This window comes from Phasianus colchicus, unplaced genomic scaffold (assembly GCF_987193195.1).
Source record: "Phasianus colchicus unplaced genomic scaffold, bPhaCol1.hap1.1 HAP1_SCAFFOLD_49, whole genome shotgun sequence".
NCBI classification, from domain to species: Eukaryota; Metazoa; Chordata; class Aves; order Galliformes; family Phasianidae; genus Phasianus; species Phasianus colchicus.
Window position 1 is genome coordinate 386,429 of NW_028325227.1, and position 22,898 is coordinate 409,326.

General features: G+C 46.9%; 1 protein-coding gene and 1 pseudogene across 14 annotated transcripts; one reads left to right on the plus strand and one right to left on the minus strand.

Moving 5' to 3' along the window:
- Window position 1: 1 nt before the first annotated feature.
- On the minus strand, window positions 2–19,223 carry LOC149911960 (coiled-coil domain-containing protein 138-like). 14 transcript variants are annotated; one of them, XR_016462635.1, is made up of 16 exons: window positions 17,066–17,154; window positions 15,081–15,148; window positions 14,533–14,634; window positions 13,441–14,299; window positions 12,239–12,702; window positions 11,103–11,275; window positions 10,571–10,630; window positions 10,247–10,345; window positions 9,471–9,530; window positions 9,160–9,258; window positions 8,739–8,813; window positions 8,549–8,659; window positions 7,652–7,792; window positions 6,726–6,842; window positions 2,925–3,004; window positions 2,169–2,186 (listed from the first exon to the last, which is right to left on the minus strand). XR_016462635.1 is itself a non-coding variant. In XM_090132964.1 (16 exons), the coding sequence occupies exons 7-16, from the start codon at window positions 11,229–11,231 to the stop codon at window positions 5,771–5,773; spliced, it is 939 nt and encodes a 312-aa protein (XP_089989090.1). In that variant the 5' UTR covers window positions 11,232–11,275; window positions 12,239–12,702; window positions 13,441–14,299; window positions 14,533–14,634; window positions 15,081–15,148; window positions 17,607–17,700; window positions 18,544–19,223; the 3' UTR covers window positions 3,011–5,770. The 14 variants fall into 14 exon arrangements, 13 of the variants coding, with proteins under 13 accessions (XP_089989094.1, XP_089989090.1, XP_089989089.1 ...); XM_090132964.1 differs by lacking the exons at window positions 2,169–2,186; window positions 2,925–3,004; window positions 17,066–17,154 and adding exons at window positions 3,011–5,818; window positions 17,607–17,700; window positions 18,544–19,223; XM_090132963.1 differs by lacking the exons at window positions 2,169–2,186; window positions 2,925–3,004; window positions 17,066–17,154 and adding exons at window positions 3,011–5,818; window positions 17,548–17,700; window positions 18,544–19,223.
- LOC149911961 (uncharacterized) overlaps window positions 19,162–22,898 on the plus strand; it is a 9,316-nt pseudogene continuing 5,579 nt past the window's right edge.

Genomic DNA, 22,898 nt, shown 5'->3' on the forward strand with positions numbered 1-22,898 from the left:
TTTTTTTTTTTTGTACAAAGTTTTCCTATGAAAAATTCATTTATACAGCACAGAATGTGTCTACAAATAATAGACACTCCAGTTCACCTGCCTCATTTCTACAGACGAGGCAAGCTCTACTTACGGCACTGTGGAGAAAATTAACAACACAGCATTATTGGTGCACATCACCCCTATGGCACAACGTGGTGGATAGCACCACTTGCCCAATCATTCGTCTGTAGCAGTGTCATAGAGGAGAGTTTCCCGTTGTGCTAGAGGACAAAGAGTGCACCTCTGGACCTCAATAGGTGCATTGGCTCAGCGTATCTCCAGATGAATCCTCAGTGTCAAAAAGCAGCTGCCAAAATCACCATTATTTCAAGTTTGGTCATCAAGGTGTCCAGGATGAGATATTGGGCTGCTTCAAGGCGACCAAGGAATTTGCTTAGAGCAAAGCTGAATTTATGTGCAGGAAGGAAATGCTTACTTGACCACCTCCATCCTTTTGGGCTGTTGCTAAGCTGTTCTACTAAGTCTTCATTTTACATAGCATTGAAAAAGTCCTGAAGTTCAGCGTTGGCATTGTCGTCGCTCATCCTCATAAAGGTGGCAAACTCAGAGGCATCAGAGCCAGAGGCAGTGAAAGCCAGATTGCCTTATGCTAAGGCTTATGCTAAGGCAACCTCCATCGAGGACCAAAGGCAGCCTCGAGGTGCTCAGCAGGCGGCTCACACTCAGCTGCTTTGCCATGCAGAGCTCCTCCAGCCTGTGTTCCCAGCCCAGCGGGAAGTGCAGCACAAAGCGGGCAGCATTTGGGCACAGTGCTGCCAAGTCCATGGCAGAGCTTCTGCTGGCAGCCCAGGAGCAGGCCAGCAGGACTTCTTGTCTGCAGGCAGCCAGGGAAAGCTGCTCCTGAATTTTCCCTTTTTTTCCGCTGGAATCCAGCCACATGAGAGGTGAATGCTCTCTTCTTGCACTGCTTTTTCCTTTCTTTATTTTTTGAATACAATGCAATGTATAATGCAATGCAGGCCAGAAGAGACAGCTGCCTCTTACGTGGCGCTTGGGGTAGCTCAGTGAGGAAGTGCTGATGGAGTCCAGCTGTGAGGTCCTCAGCTTGGAGTCACGTCCTGCCAGGAGGGGCCACGGCACACATGGCTTACTCTCAACAGCTCAGAAATTAAGAGCAGCTCAGTGGCAGCTTCTGGCCCTACATCAAATCTCTAAGAGGAGGAAATACTGCATCCATTGCTGACACTTAGCAGAGGTCTTTTGATTAAGAAGCTTTGGACAGAACAAAGAAGTCTCTCCATAGAGGAGCACCCCCAGAAGCACACAGTATGGATGTGCTGGGAGCCCGTCCTCCTGCTCTTGCAGCGGGCAGCTGGGGATTGCACCCGGATGGCTTTTGCTCTGTGGCTTTAACAGCGGCTCAAAGGGTCCCCAGTAGTTCAGGTTTGAAGGAATGGCAATATGAATTGACATTTTGACTTGCTTGTTGTACGGAAGTTGTATGGAAATAAAGTGACCCATCATAAATCAGCTTTAGATTGCAGGACAAAATATCAATTTGCCTTGGTGAAATCTATTCTCCTTAAAAAGTCAAGTCAGCTCACCGAGAGAGAAAAAAGGGCCAGAAGACAAATGCTGCAGGACTTCAACAATCCACAGGGAGTTTGTTTTCACACTGTGCTGGGAATGCTTGCCAGCACCTTGCCACTGCGTTGTTGCGGCCGCAAATCCCACCAGTGACAAAAACACAAAATCTGAACAAAGCAGCACTGAAAGAAAGCTGTGGCCACGACAGATTTTTTAAAACAAAGCACTCAAGCCTCTGAAATCTTATGAATGAACCATCAGCTGTGCATGTTAATTGTGCAGGCAATGCAGAGTTAATCCGCAGATTGCTTGCTTGACATAAGCTTTTCCTTACAGGCAGATTAACTTGGACTGGATCAAATTGACTGAGAGCCCTCGGCCACCCCATCACTGCATAAAGACGTTGTTCATAGAAACATCTCCCAGTCTGGAGACCACCAAAGCATAGAAGAAACACAAGCTAGTAAGCTCTCTGCATAGGGTAGAAGATGGAAATCAGCATTGCTCTGCGCAATTCTGATTGTTCTGGTATAAACAGGATCCCCAGGGATCCCCAGGATTCCAATCTTCTCCTTTTTGAGAGATGTTTAAGATTCAATTCAAACCTGTGGCAAATAGAAAGTGTTTGTGCTCATGTCCAGTCCCTGGGAAAACAGTGATGATTTTGTCATTGATGTCAATTAGAGAACAATTACTGCAAGACTCAATGGGCTGGGTAAGCAACAGGTTCTTCAATCATTTTGTACATGGCCATTAACAGCTGTAATTTCTGCACTTTTGCCTGTGTTTTATGTCTATGTTTTTGCTCATAAGTCTCTCCCCCTCTCTATCAAACTCAACTGCATCTCTATTTCACTACTGCAGGAAAGGGCCGCTTTCCACATAGCCATAGCTAATTAGCAGTGGAAGAGCAATCAATTTTCCTTCCACACAGTAGTAAAGCAATACATTCTCATGTCATTCTATATTTCTGCTGGAGAAGCCTTACTGACACCACAGGTAGGACCACAGGGGTAGAGAAAGCTGAGTCAGGAGAGATCGATGGGGGCTTAAAGTGGGGTGGGAATTGCAGCACGTAACGTTGAACTAAAAACCAGTGCTCTGAAAACAGCTCAGAAGCGCTGATATTCAGATGGCCCTCTGACTTGTTTGCCCTCACCCGCTGTAGTGATTTCAGTGCCTTCGCTTGTTGTTAGTTCTTTGGGACCCTGGGACAAAGGATCTCACATGAAGTCTCCAGCAGAGAAGCCTGAAGAGGACTGCCTCATTTGCATCAGCTCTTGAAGAGTTTCAGTTCCCCAGTTTCAAACCCTCCTTTTGAGGGGTCACTTTTCCATACTTACATACACACCTCCTGGAAGGATACGTATACACTGCTGCCTCCATTGGGCTGTGATACACTTTCCCATTAGTTATCAGACCCCTGCAAATACAGAATCACAGAATCACAGAATCATAGGGGTTGGAAGGGACCTCTAGAGATCATCGAGTCCAACCCCCCTGCCAAAGCAGGTTCCCTACACCAGGTTGCACAAGTAGGCGTCCAGGCGGGTCTTGAATATCTCCAGAGGAGGAGACTCCACAACCTCCCTGGGCAGCCTGTTCCAGTGCTCCGTCACCTCACCTAAAGAAGTTCTTGCGCACATTGGTGCGGAACTTCCTATGCTCCAGCTTCTGGCCATTTCCCCTTGTCCTGTCTCCGCACACTGCTGAAAAGAGTCTGGCCTTGCCACTCTGCCCCCCACACCTTAGATATTTATAGACCTGGATCAGGTCCCCTCTCAGTCTTCTCTTCTCAAGGCTAAACAGGCCCAGCTCACTCAGCCTTTCCTCATAGGAGAGACGCTCCAGGCCCTTCACCATCTTTGTGGCCCTCCGCTGGACTCTTTCCAAGAGATCCCTGTCTTTTTTGTACTGGGGAGCCCAGAACTGGACACAGTACTCCAGATGAGGCCTTACCAGGGCAGAGTAGAGGGGGAGGATCACCTCCCTCGACCTGCTGGCCACGCTCTTTTTAATGCACCCCAGAATGCCATTGGCCTTTTTGGCCACAAGGGCACACTGCTGGCTCATGGCCAACCTGTCGTCCACCAGGACACCCAGGTCCCTCTCCGCAGAGCTCCTCTCCAGCAGCTCATCCCCCATCCTGTACCGGTGCATGCAATTATTCCTCCCTAGATGCAAGACTCTACACTTGCTTTTGTTAAACCTCATCCGGTTTCTTTCTGCCTAGCTCTCCAGCCTGTCCAGTTCTCGCTGAATGGCAGCACAGCCTTCAGGCGTGTCAGCCAATCCTCCCAACTCCGTATCATCAGCAAACTTGCTGAGGGTGGCCACTACCCCCTCATCAAGGTCATTGAGAAGATGTTGAACAGGACCGGACCCAGCACCGACCCCTGGGGAACACCGCTGGTTACAGGTCTCCAACCAGACTCTGCATCGCCAACGACAACCCTCTGCGCTCTGCCAGTCAGCCAGTTCTCAACCCACCTCACTGTCCACTCATCTATCCACACTTCCTCAGCTTTGTTATAAGGATGTCATGGGAGACAGTATCAAATGCCTTGCTGAAATCAAGGTAGACCACATCCACTGCTCTCCCCCATCCACCCAGCCAGAGACAACATCATAGAAGGCTACCAGGTTGGTCAAGCACGACCTCGCCCTGGTGAACCCATGCTGACTACTCCTGATAACCTCCTTTTCTTCCAGTTGTCTGGAATGGCATCCAGCACAAGCTGCTCCATCACCTTTCCAGGGACAGAGGTGAGGCTGACTGGCCTATAATTGCCTGGATCTTCCTTCTTGCCCTTTTTGAAGACCGGAGTGACGTTGGCTATCCTCCCGTCCTCAGGCACCTCCCCCGTTCTCCTCTCAAAGATGACAGAGAGCGGTTCAGCAATCACCTCTGCCAGCTCCCTCAGCACCCGTGGATGCATCCCATCGGGTCCCATGGATTTGTGAACATTGGTGTTGCCCAGGCGCTCTCGAACCACCTCTTCCCTGACTAAAGGGAAGTCTTCCATTACCCAGACCCTTTCACTAACCTCCAGGGTCTCGGATTCCCGAGGGGGAGCTTTTTCACTGAAGACAGAAGCAAAGAAGGCATTCAGTACCTCCGCCTTCTCAGCATCCCCCGTTACCAGAACACCCCCATCACTAATCAGGGGAGCCACATTCTCCCTAGTCTTCCTTTTACTGTTAACGTACTTAAAAAAAGCCTTTCTTATTATCCTTTATCACCTTTGCCAGGTTCAGTTCCAGGCGGGCTTTAGCCTTCCTCGTCGCATCCCTGAAGGCCCTGTTTTCTTGCAAATGCATGTGGAGATGTCACTCTGAAAAGCTACTCTTTGTGCATTAAGCAACTCCTTTGTTCTTACTCTGGCAACCACCATACACTGTAGCTTATTCTAGAACTGGAGCAAGTATGCTTGCTTGGCTGTTGCTCATTTCACCTATGGTATGGAACTTCTAGGCAATGGCATAATGTACAGACAGTACTTGCAGAGCCCAGAGAGACCTGACTTCCTGCTGGAGCCCAAAGGGAGGCTTTGCAGCACAGATCGCTCTCAGCTGGTTCCATCCTGTACTGCATTCCTAGGGCTGGCAATGGAAAAGTGCAAACCCCAAGGATGCATATTCCAAAATGCAACCAAGTTAAGTTACCAGTTCACCAAAGTAAGCTTTTCCCCCCTTTTCCCATTTAATTCTCCAGTCTCCTGTATACCTATCACTTTCGCATGTGTGATCTGGGTGTGGAATTATGCTGTGAATGGTTTCTCTGAATACATGTTCACTTCATGTTCAGTTGCAAACTGACTGCACTTGCGCCCAATTTTTGATTTGAACAAATTGATTGCACCTCAAGTTCGCTGGGTCACAAACCCATGCAGGAGGGAGCGAGCTCCTCTTGGCCACCAACCACAGCTCTCCCGTATCATCACCCAGACGGGTTTCTCCTTGCTCCATTCCGACAACTGGGGTGGCACTGGCATCATGATCATGTTCCAACGCTGAGTCGGTCGTGACCAGCCCCATGGACCAGCTCCAGCTGCACTGGATGCACCTGGCCAGGTGACTGCAGCCTTTCCCACTCCTACAGCCTCTTCCTGCAAACCTCACAGCTAAACACCAGCACAGCTCCCTGCCGGCCCAGCTGCCAAAAGGACATGGGGGCTCACATATATCTTCAAATATCTTCAGCAAGTCCCGACATCATTTCTGCCACTGTTGTGTCCTGTATCAAACAGTGTGCACGTTGAGTGTAAATATGAAAACACATGAAGCTCCCATCTACTCTGTTCCCCTAGGGATTACGTGTGAAATAGCAAATGGTTCGATCGTGTATCACAACAGAACCTGCTTGCGTTACAAAAGCAACAGAACGCCATTAGCACAGGGCCTTATCAACACCAACTGCACAAAGAGACCGAGGAGAGAGGGCCCATGATATGCTGATGTTATTTGAGCTGCCTCTGGTTGCAGAGGAAACCCCGGTTCAATCAGTGCTACCTGTGCTGTCCTGTGCAGGTTCCTGAAGTCATGAGCTGCAAAAGCATTCACAGATCTAAACGTGAACGTTAAGAACTCCGTTCGGGTAAGGCACAGTAATTCAAATTGTCATCGTAATCTGTGCAGAAATATTATTTCAGAATCAAACTTTCCAGTGTGATCATTTAAAACAGCTTCTCCTTGTCAAGAGAAACAACAGGGAGTTCAGAGGGACATTCAGCAGAGAACAAAGCCAAAGTCCCCATGCTGCTTTGCCGCATTTTGTCATCAATTTCAGTCAATCTCGCACAGAAAGTAAACAAAAATGTATTTCCTTTCCTAACGCCCAAGTCTGCTAAGCACATTTATAAAAATGTATTTCCTGAGATGCTTGGACACTATTGCAACAGCAATCGCCTGTATGTATGTAAAATATGTATGTAAAAATATGTTTTGATACACAGTGCAAAAATCAATAAAATGATCTCAGAAAGTTCAGTTTATGAGAAGTGGGTTTTTTTGCCCAACTTTTCCATTTCTCTGTTACAAATTGATGTTTAGCAAAGACAGCCAGGTTTCTGTCATACATACACCCTGAAAATATCCACTTTCTATGTGTATTAAAAATACCCGAATAACTGCAGAGAATTTACCTTAATATCATTCTCTAGCTGTCTTACACACCAGTATATCAGCCTAATCAGGGGCATGTGTAGTTTAGGATTCACAAACGGCATCCACTGCAGCTGCTCCGCAGCCATAGGCAGCAGCTGTAAAAACACACAAAGGCAAACTTACATGCAGAATGTCAGCTTAGCGTGTGAGCAGGCTACAAGTGACAGCAAGCCTCCAAAAACCAAACCCCAGCAAACCAAACCAAAACCTCAAATTACTCCCGGAGTTTGTCAGATTGCACGTGCAAGCACTCACTGGTCACGGCCTGTAGAGGTAAAGAATTCCCTCCTTAGACAGATTTTAAATTACACAGGTTTGCATGCAAAGCAGAGATATGGCGTGTGAGCTCAACTATCAAGGCCAATACCAGTGCTACAAACCCTTCACAGAACAAAGGAAAGCAGTAAAAGCAGAACTCCAGAATACCACATTGATTTCCAAGCCTTGTTATCCCCAGAGAGATGGAAGGAAGGGCTTTCAGTAGAGCATAGCATCATCTGTTATCAGTCATTAACTGAAACTCTGACATCCAATGTAGACATTAAAATATTTTGAACTAGGTGCGAGCATCTCTGTAGGAAAACATGAATTCTGTACAGTGTTACACACAAAATACAAGATAAATCACCAGCTGGCAAAAGCCAGCCACTGGTAATAAAAGGCAAGTTGAGACTGAACACAACTCTTTTCCCTCAAAATGATGGCTCTGTTTTATAAGTGACAACTCAGCCATTCCATCTGACTGCTGGGATTCATACTGACTTAGTAACTGTCGTTCTGCTTTTGTTACTCTATCCGAGGTCTATACAAAACAGGCTGACCTTTTCTACTCTCACAATAAAATCAGTCGATATATACGTGACTCTGAAAACACATGAACCAGAGCAAACTCAAGTCCCTTTACCTCCTGGATGTAGGTTCTTTCGCTAGACTGAGGTTTCTGACCGTCCTTTCTTTCTTGTCTCTGGAGTTTGCTAAGGTGCTCATCTGAGATCCAATCCATAAGAACAGTCAGGAGCCCATAAACTTCAGAGTTCGGTGGTAGCTGTAACACATTCACATCATCAGCTATTTCAGCTTTCAACTTGACGACCTTCTAAACCAAACAGTAGCAGACGGACATGCCTGCCAGAGCACGTTAGTTCTGACAAATTATGCATCATTTAACGGAAAAGGAGACAAAGCTCAGGACAGAAGTTACCGGCAGCCCGTGGAAGACATTATCTCTGAGGAAGCAGTAATCTGGAACAGGCCGTGCCTGCTCTGTTGGGCCTTGTATCTAGGGCTTGAGAAGTCCCCGATGGCTGCGGGAGAAATACGGGCAGCTCCTTGTTAAAAAGGAGTCTGCAGACAGCTCCCACTTGGTACAGGTGACCACGCCATCACCTGCACGGACTTGTCTTTGTGTCAAGGGCCAGCAGGGAGTTCTCATGTGAACTTGTTTAGTTAGTAGAGATCTTCTCTTGTAAGCAAACTAGACCGCAGCTTGGATGACCACAAAGGAGGAGGATGAGCAGAATCTAATTTTGACAGATGAGAGAGAAGGTGAGAGGAAAACACAGCAAACAAATAAAAAGTAGATACATACACAACATAAAATTCAGAAGACAATTTTAGCAGCAAGCTTTACTCTTTCCATTTACTGCCTGCTTCCCCCAAATAGACTCTATTCTTTCTGTAACCTAATACCTATTAGAATGTAAAAAAGTAGCAGCTACGTTTTCGTATTTCAACAGGTATACAGAGCATGTTCCAATGCCAAAAGGCTTTTGAGTGAATTTTTCACCTTCCCAGTTCTTACCTTATCCCCTTTTGATGCTGCCCTCACTTCTTCCTGCACAAAAGGTGTCGTCTGTTGTGCCACTTCACGGGTATCCTTATACATCTCTGCCATTATAAACTGATGTTTCCACTACAACAAAAAAGAACCATGAATTCTATTTTACTTCTTACCTACGAAGGAAGCATGCACAGATAAGAAAAAACCTTACTTCCAGACAGCTGAAATGAGCTTCTCCTGTCCTTATTTGTTCATTCAAGTACTTCTGAACAATCTCATCATTTAACTGAAAGAATTGAAAAAGACTCAAACATCAGTGAATGGAAAACACTTTTTTTTTTTGTAAACAACACTCTGAAATCCTTTGACAGAGCTCCTGAGCAGCAAAGTGATTTAATAAACAACAGTTCTATTCTTTCTCTTCTTTTCATAAAGAAGAAACATAAAAGAACACACTCAAAAAAATGCCTAAAGAATTCAGAAACAGAGAGGGTGAGAATAATTTTATGCAATCACACCATTCCTGTCTCGGACAAACCAAATCATCAATTTTGAAAACATCCTGTTCAGACAAGTAGCGGCGCTAACTCAAACTTGGAAAGTTACTGATGGTAGGAAATAATTCCTCTTGCCTGTTTTCTCAAGGATTCATTTGCTTCTTTGAGGTCGTCCCGACATTTGGAGATCTCCCTCAGTGACGTTTCTAGTGTTTTCACTCCTGCATCCTTCTGCTGTGGAAATATCACATTTCAAACATGATTAACCAGAGTATTCTAGAAACAACTACAATTTTAGTATTAAAACAATCCAACAAACTTCCATTTCCACATCTCAAGTACTTTAAAGAGAGAAGCATAAAAGCTGGCAAACACATAGTGGCTTCAGATAGCAAACACCAAGCGAAATGGCACGTAAGGCAATAAGCATCCTTAAATTACCGCACCTCTTTTAGTTTATCCAGGCAGGCCTCTCGCTCCCTTAGAACATCTTCTCGTTCTTGGAGCTGGAAAAATCAAGGGAAAAAAGATGAAGTAGCTCCAAAACCTATTCCATTTTCACTTCATCCTGACTTTGCCTGCATATGGGGTTTCGTTTTTATTTATGACTTTACACAACAGCTGACTAGTTGGAAATGTGCTAATGGCCATCTATGCTCAGCTCCCTCTCACACTAACACAAATGACTTTGACTTGTGGCAGCACTGCCTGGCATCCTGAAACACAGGAAGCAACTCCAACTGGCTGTTCATGTAGAAACAAAAGACCTTTAAAAGTCAGCATTTACTTCCAGAACTACTGGTTAATGCAAATACCTGCCAGGAGAAACAGAGTCTGATGCCCTGAACTCTAGATTGCTATTTGGTTTCTTCAGTTAGTGCGAAGAATCCCTGGTAAAGATCCATTTCCCTGTCAGCATTTAGGTCAGCTTCAGCAGTCGAGTGAGTGGAAAGTTTTAACTCTGTGTTAATGTGAACTGCTGCCTCAGCTTGACATTAAGAACAGAGACAGTACTGCTTTCATCAGCAGTCCTGAAAACAACTGAAGCTACTGAGTAACCATGGGAGCAGATGCACCCAAAAAAGGGTCAGAAAGTAATTTCATGCATTCATGCAATTCCTGTCTTGGAAAACCATCAATTTTGCAAACATCCTATTCAGACAATTAACACTGTTTACTCAGACTGATACAGTTACTGATGGTAGGAAATAATTCCTCTTGCCTGTTTTCTCAAGGATTCATTTGCTTCTCTGAGATCGTCCCGACATTTGGAGATCTCCCTCAGTGACGTTTCTAGCGCTTGCACTTCTGCATCCTTCTGCTGTGGAAATATCACATTTCAAACATGATTAACCGGAGTATTCTAGAAACAACTACAAGCTAAGTGGCATTTCAGTATTCAAATAACTTCCAATGAATTTCCATTTCCACGTTTCAAGTACTTTAAAGAGAGAAGCATTAAGGCTGTCAAGCTCATCATGGCTTCAGATAGCAAACACCAAGTGAAATGGCACGTAAGGCAATAAGCATCCTTAAACTACCACACCTCTTTTAGTTTATCCAGGCAGGCTTCTCGCTCCCTTAGAGCTGCTTCTCTTTCCAGGAGCTGGAAAAATCAAGGGAAAAAGTTGAAATGGCTCCCAAAGCTGTTTGATTTTCACTTAATCCCGATTTTGTCCTGCAGATGGGGTTTTGCTTTCATTTATGGTGTTACACTATGGGTGACCAAAGTGACTGCTATTCCCTTGAAGTAGTATCATTCCATAAAATAAACCGTTTCTCTTTAAAATCTCTCCCTGAAATCTATTAATCCTTACCTACACGGTAGGAGGAATTTTACTAGCCAAAGCTGTTTCCAGGTTTGGATACAGCTGTAACTCCTTACTCTCCCTGAGAAACCTAAGATCTGTGCCTCACTTCCAGTGTTAGAAAAGACCTGAGGCACAGTGAAAGGAGTCAGATGGTGTTTCCCCCTGCATGTTTTATTTGTTACAAAGTGAAAATAGTCATGTAGTAGAGGTTTGAGAATAATTCTCTGCATTTAGTGACAAAAACTTTTGTAAAGACTTCATTCTTACTTTCATGTTTTGAATTTTAACTTCTGTCTGAGTGCCTTCAGCACTGCTGCCAGTGCCCCGGGGAGATGCAGAAAGATCCTGCAGAAGTTGTCCTGTATTTTTCTCACCAGGAGTTGGTTGAGGTTCCATAGCAGTAGCACTTTCACTTTCCAATTCAGTCCCGCCTGTGACACCTACCGCAAAGAACAAAAATTTGTGGAAAACAGATGATGAGGTAGCTTAATATGGAGACAATTTTTGGCACCTACATTGTAAATTTTCCTAATGATATCCAGAACATCTTAAAGTAAGGCTAGAACTTTTCAAATAGCACCATTATTTAAGAGTGGCATGGGAACTGCAAATCTGTAAGGCTTGGTTTCCCCGCAAAAAAAAGCAACACAAAAATCAACTTGGACTACTGAATAACTTCAAGCGTTTGAAATTCCAGAAGACAGTAATAAACAGCAACTAAAGAGGACTTGTTTCAAATTACTCATGGGAAATCTGTGCTTTTTACTAACTAATCTCAACCTATTACCAGGGTAGCTGCTACTGAAACTTTCACTGTTCAAGAAGTCATCTTTTAGTTCCATGCTCCTGAGACAACCGGAATACTGCTCAGTCTTTGAAATGTAACAGACACATATATAATATAAATATCATATATATTAATATATTTACAGGGTATATAATAATCCACCTGAACGACAGATAGTAGGCTGACTTTAGGTTGACTTTGCAAGTTAGGATTCTTACTGGAACAAGAGTTTTCATCACTTGCTTTATTTTGGACTAGGCATACAGAACAGCTATAGAAAAAGCAGTTTTCAAGTAATTCTGAGTGGTCTTTGGAGCATCTACTTGTTCAAGTTTAAAGGAAAATTGTTGAAGAGATGCTTTTGTATTAGCTTTGCTTGGATTCTGGCAGGCAACACGCTAGGAGGCAGTGGGTTCGTTTCTCACCATTCCAGTCCCACTGACCTTCCATTGTAGCAAAGCCAGATCCAAAATTCTCTTGTGCAGTATTACGGCTGGCTTTGAAACTTGCAGCACATTCAGTTAATGGGGGGCCACGTGTTTCCCATGGAGCTGGATTTGGGCTTTGGCACAAAACACAGTTCTTTGCAGTTGCTTTCTCTGGAATAACAACTTACCTGTTAAGGGAGCTTCCTGAAGATTTTGTGCTCGCTGAGAACCATCAGAACCATCTGTTCCACGGCTTTTAGCAGGCCATCGATGAGATGACACACTCACACTGGAGTTATTACATTTAATTTCCTGAATTTCATTCTGTTAAAGACAGTGTTTCAATTAAGAGAACATAAAGGTATTCCATAGGTATTTGAAGAAAACCTAAGGAATGATCCCTACGCTCTTGCTTTTAAACCTCAAGTGTCTTTACCACACAGGAGCACCATTCCAAGCTTGTCTCCAGAGGTATTTTCTTCTCTGCCTCCTGAACACGGAGCACAGCATCTTGCAATTTATTGCATGAGCGGTACAGTGCAACAAGTCTGATGTTAAGTTAGACGTCATCAGGTCTTGCACAGAGTTCAGCTTGAGTCACATAAAAGAGCTCATTCCAGCCATCTTCAACTTTATATTCTTGTAACTTCTCCTATTAAACATGAAGGCAACATAATTAATTTTTTTCCTGCATCAGTCTTTTCAACATCCACATTACCTGACAGTTTGCTCACCTCCACTACACAGACTACAGACTTGCTGGAATTACTCCAACATCTTAGAAACGAGATAACAGGGGAAAAAACTTCAGTGTGCCTCTTGTAGATGCTAAGTTAAGACTGTCAGGCTGTTTGAGACAGAGACAGCACACCTTGTTACAGAATAGCTGCTCCAAATAGGACAACAGAAAACCAACAGAAGCCTCTAAGAACCTCCGTGTCCCTGCAGCTGTGCTACATAAAACTAAGTGCCAAAGTGACACTGCATAACTGAAAGCATTTACACAGTCGTTGAGAATGACAGCACTTCCTACATTCTGCATTTTTAAACTCAAAAAAACAAAAAGCAGCTTAGTCGCAATAGACACATCAAGTACTGCCTATCTAAACTCAACTTCTTGGATATTATTGCTGACACAGTTTCCCCACATTTTTGAACGCGTCAATCTTCAAACGCGTGGGAAAGCCCAGAGCTGCAATTTTCATGCAAGCTAAACCAAAACATCAGACAGCAAAGAAATTAACATGTAATAGATTTAAGATTCCTGATGCTAAACTAATTTAGCCAAGGAAATACGCTGAGAGATGACTAGATGACATGCCAGAAGCACCCAGTCAGATACGGAAAGTTTCTTCAAGGCACAGAGCAGAGATGAGAAGCTGGAATTTACCTTCAATCTGAGAGCAGCAGCATTCCCAGGGAGCAGCCTGGCAGCTTTCTCCACCCAGTATTTTGCTCTTCCATCACTGATGTCTTTATTGCAGAATAGCTCCGCAATCTTCAGCACCAGATCTTTCTGTATATTGGGTTCAGCTCCAGAGAACGCTAGTTTTCCCCATGCACAAGCAAGACAAAAAAGGTTACTGGGACCTTGATCTTGCAATCCGGATAGAACGAAAATGGGAAAAGAAAATAGGAAAGAAAATGATGGCCATTCAACGGACCCAAATATTCCAACTACAACTCTCAGTAAATACTTTCTGAATTCACTCTGAAAAGGCCACCGCTAGATTATAGCACTCAGATAACTGCTGGAATTCAGAAGAGACTGAGGAAGAATGCCAAAACCAGATCCTCTTCCTCTACATCTGCTTACTGCTGTATGTAGGCAGCTGGACTATGACTTCTCGTCTAACTCAATATGGTGACTTATGGAAAAAAAGAAGAAGTACATCATCAAGGGCAAGAGCGCTTCACTCTGTTGGCAACAGGACTTTCCAGCACACCCTCCCCCTGCCCAAAGCCTGAACAAAGGAATTTTGATCGAGACGTTCACATGTATGCACTTGCCTAATCAGCACTTTATTTGCCCTGCACCTCTCTACCTCTGAAACAAAACCACCACCAGCAACAAACAAACAGTGCCACTGAAAAACACCCTCGGTCGAGTCTTCCAGTTGCAACTAGATTACCATCATCCCTGCGAGGCAATTCCACTGCAGGCACAGACCCTTAGTCCAAAGGGCAACAGTAAGACTATCACAGCAGCTACCACAAGGATCAAGTCAGGACACAAAAGAAAAAATCAACTGGAAAAAAAAAAAAATTAAAAACTGATGCCAATTCTACCAAAAAAAGAATCCTTTCTTAAGTACGTCATAGACAGATGTGGCAATAAAAAATGTACATCATACAATTTAATTTGTCCACAAACAACACATTTTCTCTCTGAGCTTAAGGAATGCACAGCACAGATGCATTTTAAAAGTCCATTTACAAAGGAAGAAAGCTGGACGTGACTGGGGGTCACTGGAGCACTTACCTTGTAACACCCAACAGCTTTTTCTGTCTCGTCCTGATTTGTCCAAGAAACCTGTGTGCTCTGGGATCTCTCTCTTGGACACTGAGATAAGTAGATATATATCTACAGAGCAAGAAAACCCAGAAAGATCAATACTCTCAATAATACAAGTCCCCCCACACCGTGTAGCTAAAGCTAAAGGGAATTTAATCTGTCAAATGGAGAGCAGGGCTACATTTCTTTCTAGATACTTGACCTAGACCCTAATGTGAGAAACATTATTTTTACACGTACCAGAGCTACTTATTTGCCAGCAAGTACTGACGTTCATTAAAAAAGCAGCAGCTCACAGAACGAGATGCATCATATGATGAAATAAAAGCCACTTCAACTCCATGAATTCTTTGGTGCCACATAACTAATGCAGTTGCTCTTTTAGAAGGATTTCGGTGGCACCCAATCCTTTCCATCCAGAAATGGCATGATCGTGATCTTGATTTCTCTACTTCAACTAGCTTTTCTATTACACTTTCGAGAACAGATCAACCACGTACATCAACACGTATTACCTTTTAGCAAGTTCATATTCTTTTATTTCAAAATACAGCTTAGCACAGATGAATCCTTTCAATGATTTCTGAATGGAAAAAGAAAACAAACATGACAGGCACATTTCAGACGTACACTACTTTTAAAGTAACCGAACAGGGAGAGCACTCTTCTTAGCAACGCATAACACTGCTAACAGTTAATTACCATTACTTCTTGTATTCAAGCCTCTGTTTCTGAAAGAGACGGGATTAAGAAAGGAATCTTGTTTCCAATCACGGGCAGAGGCTACCGAAGGAAAACTGAGGCGACTAGCAAAGCAAGCGACCGATCTTTATACTTGGTACATTTCACAAACACTTCTGACCAAAGAAATTAGGAGAATGGGTCCGCTACAGTTGAGCTTTTTGTTATTGCTGCTGTTGCAACGTAACAGTGTTGCAGGAGAAAACAAATCCTACAAACTGAGTGAAGATGTTACCCCAGCTCCTCCTGCTCATGCTTCTGCCATCTTCCCCTCCTGCCGGCTCTGCCATCTGCTTTGCTTTTTGTACTTTCACTTTTGTTTCCTCCTTCTACCCCTCCATAGATACCTTTGGAGACTTACGTTTCACCTTTCACTCACGCAGTGTGTGTTGTGAAGGGGCTGAAAACATCAGAAATAGACTACTGCATCCAAAAAGCAGATTCTACCTGCATGAAGGAGCTAGAGAACTAGTAAGTCACAAGCAAAAACTTCACGTCAGACGTAAACTAAGTAACGTGAAACAAGTCTCTGTAGTCTAGATACGCCTGAATTTCATCTCCAACCCTCTTCCCACCCCCAAATAGGGAGGGGGGGGGGAAGTTATTCACGCAAGTCTCCTGAGCTTCAGTCTGTATTCTGAAGTAAAACAAGGACACTCTGACATACGCCAGAGCATATCATGCTTGATGCGTGACCATGCTTGACATCTCCTTGTAAACAGGGTTAAAAAGAAACTTCATCAGACATGTTGGCAGCCTTGAAAGGCCCTCCCTTCCAAAATCAACACAAGATAACCAGTAACTATTTCCACCACTGACTGTGCTAGACATGAGTTGTAAGCATCACTGCAAGGATGAAACCAAACCGCAGAACTTGACCTCGAGCACAACAAGAAGAGAGGTGATGGTTTTTGTTGAGCCCAACAGGAATCTCAGAACGGTTAAAGAGCATCTCTGAATTTGGCAGCGGTACGCTCCACACTGCATAGTCTAAACAGCACCCAAGTCAGCTCAACAAAGCCACAGGAGAACTTTGTTGCTGTTGGAAAAGCTCAACATGAAGATGCACGCTGCCTCGCACTAAGACCCTGCTGCAGAACGGCAGCCCGCGTGCATTCACGCTCTGCAACACACTGCCGAATCTGCTGCCTCTGCAATAAAACCCACTCACAGCAGCAGGGCAGCACCTTTGGGGATTAAATAGCTCCCACTAACTGCACTGGTTGGCTCTCTACGATCTGTGCACCGTTTCCAGATCGCAGGGAATCATCTGGCTGCCAGGGACAGCAGCAAAACTCTACTGGCCCAGCTCTCCCTCTCTTTTTCCTGACCTTCCACAGCGCTGCCACACAGACAGGAATATCAACCACGCAGCATGTGAAAGAAAACCAGAAGTTAGGAACACCTGTCCCCTATTTGGGCTCTTCAGTTCCACAAAACCGGAGGGATCCGTACGGACTCACAGTGCTGGGCTCCTCGTAAATCTGCCGAGGGCTCACCGGTTTCAAGAGCGCACAGCCCTGGCAAACCATCTTCCCAGCAAGTCAGCTCCGTGCCCTCCCACACAGCCGCTTCCCTCAGCTTCCACTCCCCCTGCCATCCGGCCTCCCACGCACCGGGCCAGGCCACGGCCACCCCTCAGGCCCGGCACCCGCGGGAGGAGCGAGGGGGCGGGATGGGCAGGGAGCAGCCCCCATCGTGACCCGGGGGAGGCTGCAGGAGCTCCACTGGCGGTCCCGGCCAGGCCCACAGCACTCACCTCTCTCGGAGAAGAGGCGGCGGACCGCACAAAGGCAACGTACCGCTCCACCTCGGGCTTCGTGCGCCGTGCCATGGCACCGAACCCGGCCCTCCGGCCAGCACTTGTCGTCGGTAGAGCGCTGGCCTCGCCACGGGAAAGAGGAAGCGGCGGGAAGCCAGCAGTCGCGCGTCGTGCACGTTCCTGCTCAGCACTCGGCCAAACACCTCTGCCGAGTGCTCCGTGGGTTCTGAGCACTGCGCCGCGTGACCTCACAGTCAGGTGGGGAGCCTTGCTCACAAGGGAACTCGGCTGCAATGTCTGTCACCCGACTAAGCCTGTTGCCGGGGGTCTGGGCGCTCAGTCTTGCCAAAGAGGCCCGTGCTACACCAAAACAGATGGCACAGCTCTTTCTGCTCCTCCTTGAACCCCGGACAGGGTTTTCAGGGTGAAAACCAGAACGAGAAAGAGGAAACCGGACGTTCCACCTGACTGCTGCCTACCCCAGATTATTCAAGGGCATCAAGGCTGGACGTGCTTGCAGTGGCTCTGCAGACCTCACCTCCGGGGTGGACACATCGCCGTATGAGTTCCCAACTGCTGGGACGGGTTCTCCAGATCCTTCCTGCAACCGGGGCTCCCCAGCAACTGTGAATCTGGATGATGATAAAGGAGCAGGGCAACTGGTGATGCATCTTTCTTAATCACTATCACTGCGCTACATGTCGTTATATTATGACGCGGTAACGATTAGACCCACTGCACTGCTTATTTCCTTTCCTGGTAAGCTTATCTTTTCACTACAGGGCACTGCTTTCTTTTCGTATTGCTTTGAAATAGGCAATAAAATAAGCTTATGCTTTCCTTGGTGTCTACGTCCTTCCTGTTGACCCAGTCAGTAGTCAAAAAAAAGGTAAAAAATAAAACGCAAGTGAAGGTAAGGTCGGGCAAGGGAAGTTAAGGAAACGGGGAAGGGGAGGGAAGAGGGACAGGGAGGGAACAGAGTGAAGGGGAGTGAGGGGAAAAAATAATAAAAATCTCTCTGGAGGAAGACCAACATCTTAAAAGCATGCCCAGAGGGATGCAAGGGAATTTGCAAATGAGATCAAAGTTCTCGAGTCCTTACCCTGGAGTTCTCTAAGGCTCCTATCCACCAATAAAAGTCATCAACACGAAATATCTCCACAAACAAACAAACAACAAAGAAACAAACAAACAAAAAACCCATATCATGTATTTTGGGGTGGTGCCATTCAGAACAGCAGTTTGGGATTTTCCATATTGACTATTTACAAAAAAGGTAAGGTGAACTACATTGGAGTATCTCCCTTACATTTCAGACACTCAATGAGAAAGTCTGCACAACATGAGAAAGAAAAGGGAAAGGGAAAAGGAAAGGGAAAGGGAAGGGGAAAAGGAAAGGGAAAGGGAAAGGGAAAGGGAAAGGGAAAGGGAAAGGGAAAGGGAAAGGGAAAGGGAAAGGGAAAGGGAAAAAAAACCTTGCTCTTAGTGCCTAGAGAGGATGTTCCACCATACATCTGCAGACTTTCTGGACAGCAGGTTTTATCTTGAAATGACTAATTTCCCTCTGCTGAACAGAAATGTCAGTTTGTTTCAGAAGTTCTTCAGTTCTACAGAGTTCCCGGAAATCACTGATTGTAGCCCTCCTTTTACTTTGGGCATTTTACCTCAACCTTTATAGACGTCACAGAGACCAAAGCACGGCTGAACAGATTTCACGGTTGGGCTGTGGTTGGATTTGATGATCTTGAAGCTCTTTCCAACCTGAGCAATTCTACGGTTCTGTGATCCCATATCCATTCCAAGTCCATCCCATATCCAGAGCCCATCCCATCCATATCCCATTTCCCAATATCCCATCCCATATCCATCCCATATCCATATCCCCACATCCCAATCCCAAATCTCACATTCCAATCCCACATTCAACATCCTACCCCACGTGCCAATCCCACATCCTATATCCCACATCCCAATTCCAAATCTCATTCCCAGTCCCTCCTCCCAAGCCCATCACCCACCTGTCCATCTCAATCCCTCATCCCAGTCGCAATCCCTCGTCCCCAATCCCAATTCCGATCCCAATCCCACCCCCGATGGCAATAGAGAGCACCCCGAGCCCCCACCAACAGCCGATCCGCCCCGCGCCCGGCCTCTCATTGGTCAGTGGCAGTTCCGGCCCGCCTCTGATCTCTGTCTGATTGGTCGGCGGCAGCGCCGCCGGCTCCGATTGGCTGAGGCACAGAGCGCGGGAGCGGCCGTTGCTTCCGGCTCGGAGCCGACCGCCTTTCCTCTCAGACACCGACGGCCCCGCAGCCGCATCCGCATCCGCATCCGCAGCGCGCCGGAGCTCTCTGGGCAGCACCGAGACGGAACCGCGGCACGACGGGAGCGGTGCTGAGGAAAGCGGCGCCGGAGGTGTGCGGGAGAACGGCTCCGGGCCGGGGAGAGGAGAGGAACCGCGCGCGGCCCCAGCCGCCCCGCCCTTCCCTCTGCCGTGGGATGCGGGGATTTGGGACGGCTGAAGGACTCGGGGCCCCAACCGCATCAGCGCTGCTGCCCGCATCCGGCAGCACCACCCTAATGCCTCCGAGCCCTCCAGCGCTGCTCCCGGTGCCCCCCGGGGCTGAGGTGGGCTGTGGGTACGGGGGTGGTGGGGGAGATACGGGGGGATGTGGGAGTTTAGGGGCTGTGGGGGCTGCAGAGGGGCTGTGGGGTAATATGGGGTATGGGAGGGGGGTATAGGGTAATGTGGGGTGTAGGGGGATGTGGGGAGATATCGGGGGATGTGGGGTGTAGGTAGCTGTGAGGGGAATGTTGGGGAATATGGGGTTGGGGGGGCTATTGGGTGCTCTAGGGGGCTTTAGGGGGGCTGGAGAGGGATATAGGGCTGCGTGGGTTATAGGAGGGTATGGGGCTATAGGGCTCTGGGGGGCCTTCGGGGGTGGATATAGGGGTATGTGGGGCTATAGGGTGCTTTATTGTGGCTACAGGGGAAATTTGGGGCTATAGAAAGCTGTGGGGACTATAGAAGAGGTATAGGGGATATACGGGAGAAGAGGGGACTATGCGGGGGATATAAGGGGATATGGGGCTATAAGGCACTGGGGGGCTTTAGGGAGGGTTTTGGGGCTCTAGGGGGATATAGGGTGCTATGAGGCTATAGGGAGCTGGGGGGACATGGGACTGTAGAGGGCTATTTGGGGAGCTACACAGTTCTGCGGGGAGATCATAAGGGGCTCTGGATGGGCTATAAAAGTGTTATAGGGGGATATGGGAGTATAGGGGGCTTTATTGTGGCTATAGGGAGATATGGGGCTATAGGAAAATGGGGGGACTATAGATGGATTATAAGGGGATATGGGGGGATATAGAAGACTGGGGGACTCTGGAGGGAGGATATAGTTCCGATGTTGGGGGGCTATATGGAGCTATTGGGGAAGTTATACAGTTCTGTGGGGAGCCTATAAGGGGTAGTGGGAAGGCTGTAGGAGAGTTCTAGTGGGATATGGGACTATAAGGGGCAGTGGATGGGCTTTAGGAGGACTATAGGGTGATATGTCGCTCTAGGGGGTGCATGGGGGATATGGTTCTATAAGGGGCTGTGTGGGGCCATAGGGTGATAGGGGGCTATAGGGTGGGCTATAAGGGTTGTGGGGCTAGAAGGCTCCCCCCTCCCTTTAAAGGGTTAATGGAACTATAGGGGGTTGTGGTGGGCTGTGGGAGGGTCTGTAGGATAATAGTGGGCTGGGGAGGGTCTATAGCGAGGGTTGTTATACAATAAGGGGTTGTGGGGGGGACGTAGAGGGGCTGAGAGGGGCAATGGGGGAATATAGGGAGATGTGGGCCTATAGGGGGTGAATGGAAGACGTGGTTCCAGAAGTGACTGTGTGGGACCCTAGGGTGATGGAGGGCTATAGGGTGGGCTATAAGGGGATGTTGGGCTAGAAGGCTCCCCTGCCCCCCCTCTCCCTCCCTTCCCCTTGGCTTTAACCTATCCATAACAGGGTGGCTGAAATGCCAGTCATGAAACTTAAATCAGAATTGGAGTTGTATTGGAATAGAGTAGGATTGTTTTGTGGTCTTAAATCTGAAACGTGTTTTCTCCTTGGGCTTCAGGTACAGATATTGTTTAATAATGACTTTGAAGAAGGTTTCGCTATCCAGTCTCCTGATCAAGAAGGTTTTTGGAGGACTTAATTATGAGTAGAGTTGCTGCTGAACGTCCACTTCCAACAAGCAAGCAGTGAGGTGCATCTCAGCCTTTGCTCACTGCAAGGTACCAGCCATTCAGTCTGTGCTTTGCGGTGATTTTCCATCAGCACTTCTGCTTGTATGTGAGCTATGTTGGGGGTACAGGGGGATATGGGACAGAGGGAGCTGTGGTGGGGATATAGGGGACTGTGAGAGGCTATGGAGGGGCTATAGAGCTGATCTTGGGCTGTGTGGGGCCATAAGGTGATAGGGTGGGCTATAAGGGGATGTTGGGCTAGAAGGCTCCCCTGCCCCCCCTCTCCCTCCCTTCCCCTTGGCTTTAACCTATCCATAACAGGGTGGCTGAAATGCCAGTCATGAAACTTAAATCAGAATTGGAGTTGTATTGGAATAGAGTAGGATTGTTTTGTGGCCTTAAATCTGAAACATGTTTTCTCCTTGGGCTTCAGGTACGGAAATTGTTTAATAATGACTTTGGAGAAGGTTTCACTATCCAGTCTCCTGATCAGGAAGAAAGAAGAAGGTTTTTGGAGGACTTAATCACAAGAGGAGCTGCTGTTGATCCTCCACTTCCAAGAAGCAAGCAGGTGAGGACATTGTGCATCTCAGCCTTTGCTCACTGCAGGGTACCAGCCACTCCATCTGTGCTTTGCGGTGATTTTCCACCAGCACTTGTGCTTGTATGTGAGCACCAGGCATCCACTAACGCTGTCTGATAGCTTTAGGCTGGGCAGACACGGGAAGCACTGCCTGCAGCAGCAGCAGCTGAGCTCCGTGTGCCAGAGGAAGGAATGCGGCGTCTGGAGGAGCAGGAGGAGGAGACCCCGCGTGACTCTGCGTGTTCTGCAGGGCCGTTCCTCACAGACTGCCACTGACAGACGTTTGGGGCACTGCAGAGCCTGTTGGTGCGGACGAGGTAAAGCAGTGTTGATCTGTAATGCCATTTGATCTGCGTGCATGCAGGATTTCCCTGTGTTTGTATGTCTCAGTGTCTGTGGCCCTGGTTTTGTTCAAAGATGTCAGACCTCTGTGTTCCCCCTCCAGCTGGTTCTGAAGAGCCCTTCCATTTTTGAGAAGGCTGCGGATTTAGTTCAGCATCTCCTGATGTGTCACACAGATTCAGGGCTTTCAAGAAGTCGCTTCTTTGAAGTGTTTAAGATGGTGAATTCTGCCAGACAGAGTGCTTGTCTAATCAAACCTTTTAACCCCAAGGTTTGTTCTGCAGGTCCCGATGATGGCACAGGCATTAAACAGCCTGGAGCTCGTCGCTGGGGAGAGGCTGCGCATTGTGTTTTGAAGGGAGAGATAGAGGAAGGGTTTGAACAGTGTTGTGCAGGAATGGAAAGCTGGTAAGAGAAGAGGTGTGCGTTCAGAGAGCGAGGGCTGTATGGCTCATCTCTGTGTTCCAGCAGGAAATGCAAGGCAGAACTCTCTGCTCTCTGTTCTTTCTTGCAAGGTTGCTGCCCCTCAAAGTGCACTGTGGATGGGCAGCGCGATGACAGCTCAAGGATGGCAGCAGAAGATGCAGCACAGCCCTCTCCAGCAGCAAGGTGCACTGATTTGTCTAGCTAATTCTTGAAGTAGAGGGTGTGTTTAGCTTCCAAAGTCAGTGGCTTGA

Excerpts from the sequence above, each read along its gene's own strand:
- LOC149911960 (XM_090132965.1), bottom strand. The coding sequence starts at position 11,231 with ATGGAACCTCAACCAACTCCTGGTGAGAAAAATACAGGACAACTTCTG. Across the intron at positions 6,843-7,651 it reads AAAGAACCTACATCCAGGAG|CTGCTGCCTATGGCTGCGGA; the intron begins GTAAAGGGACTT and ends GTGTTTTTACAG. Across the intron at positions 5,819-6,725 it reads AGCTAGAGAATGATATTAAG|GACACAACAGTGGCAGAAAT; the intron begins GTAAATTCTCTG and ends TGTTTGATACAG.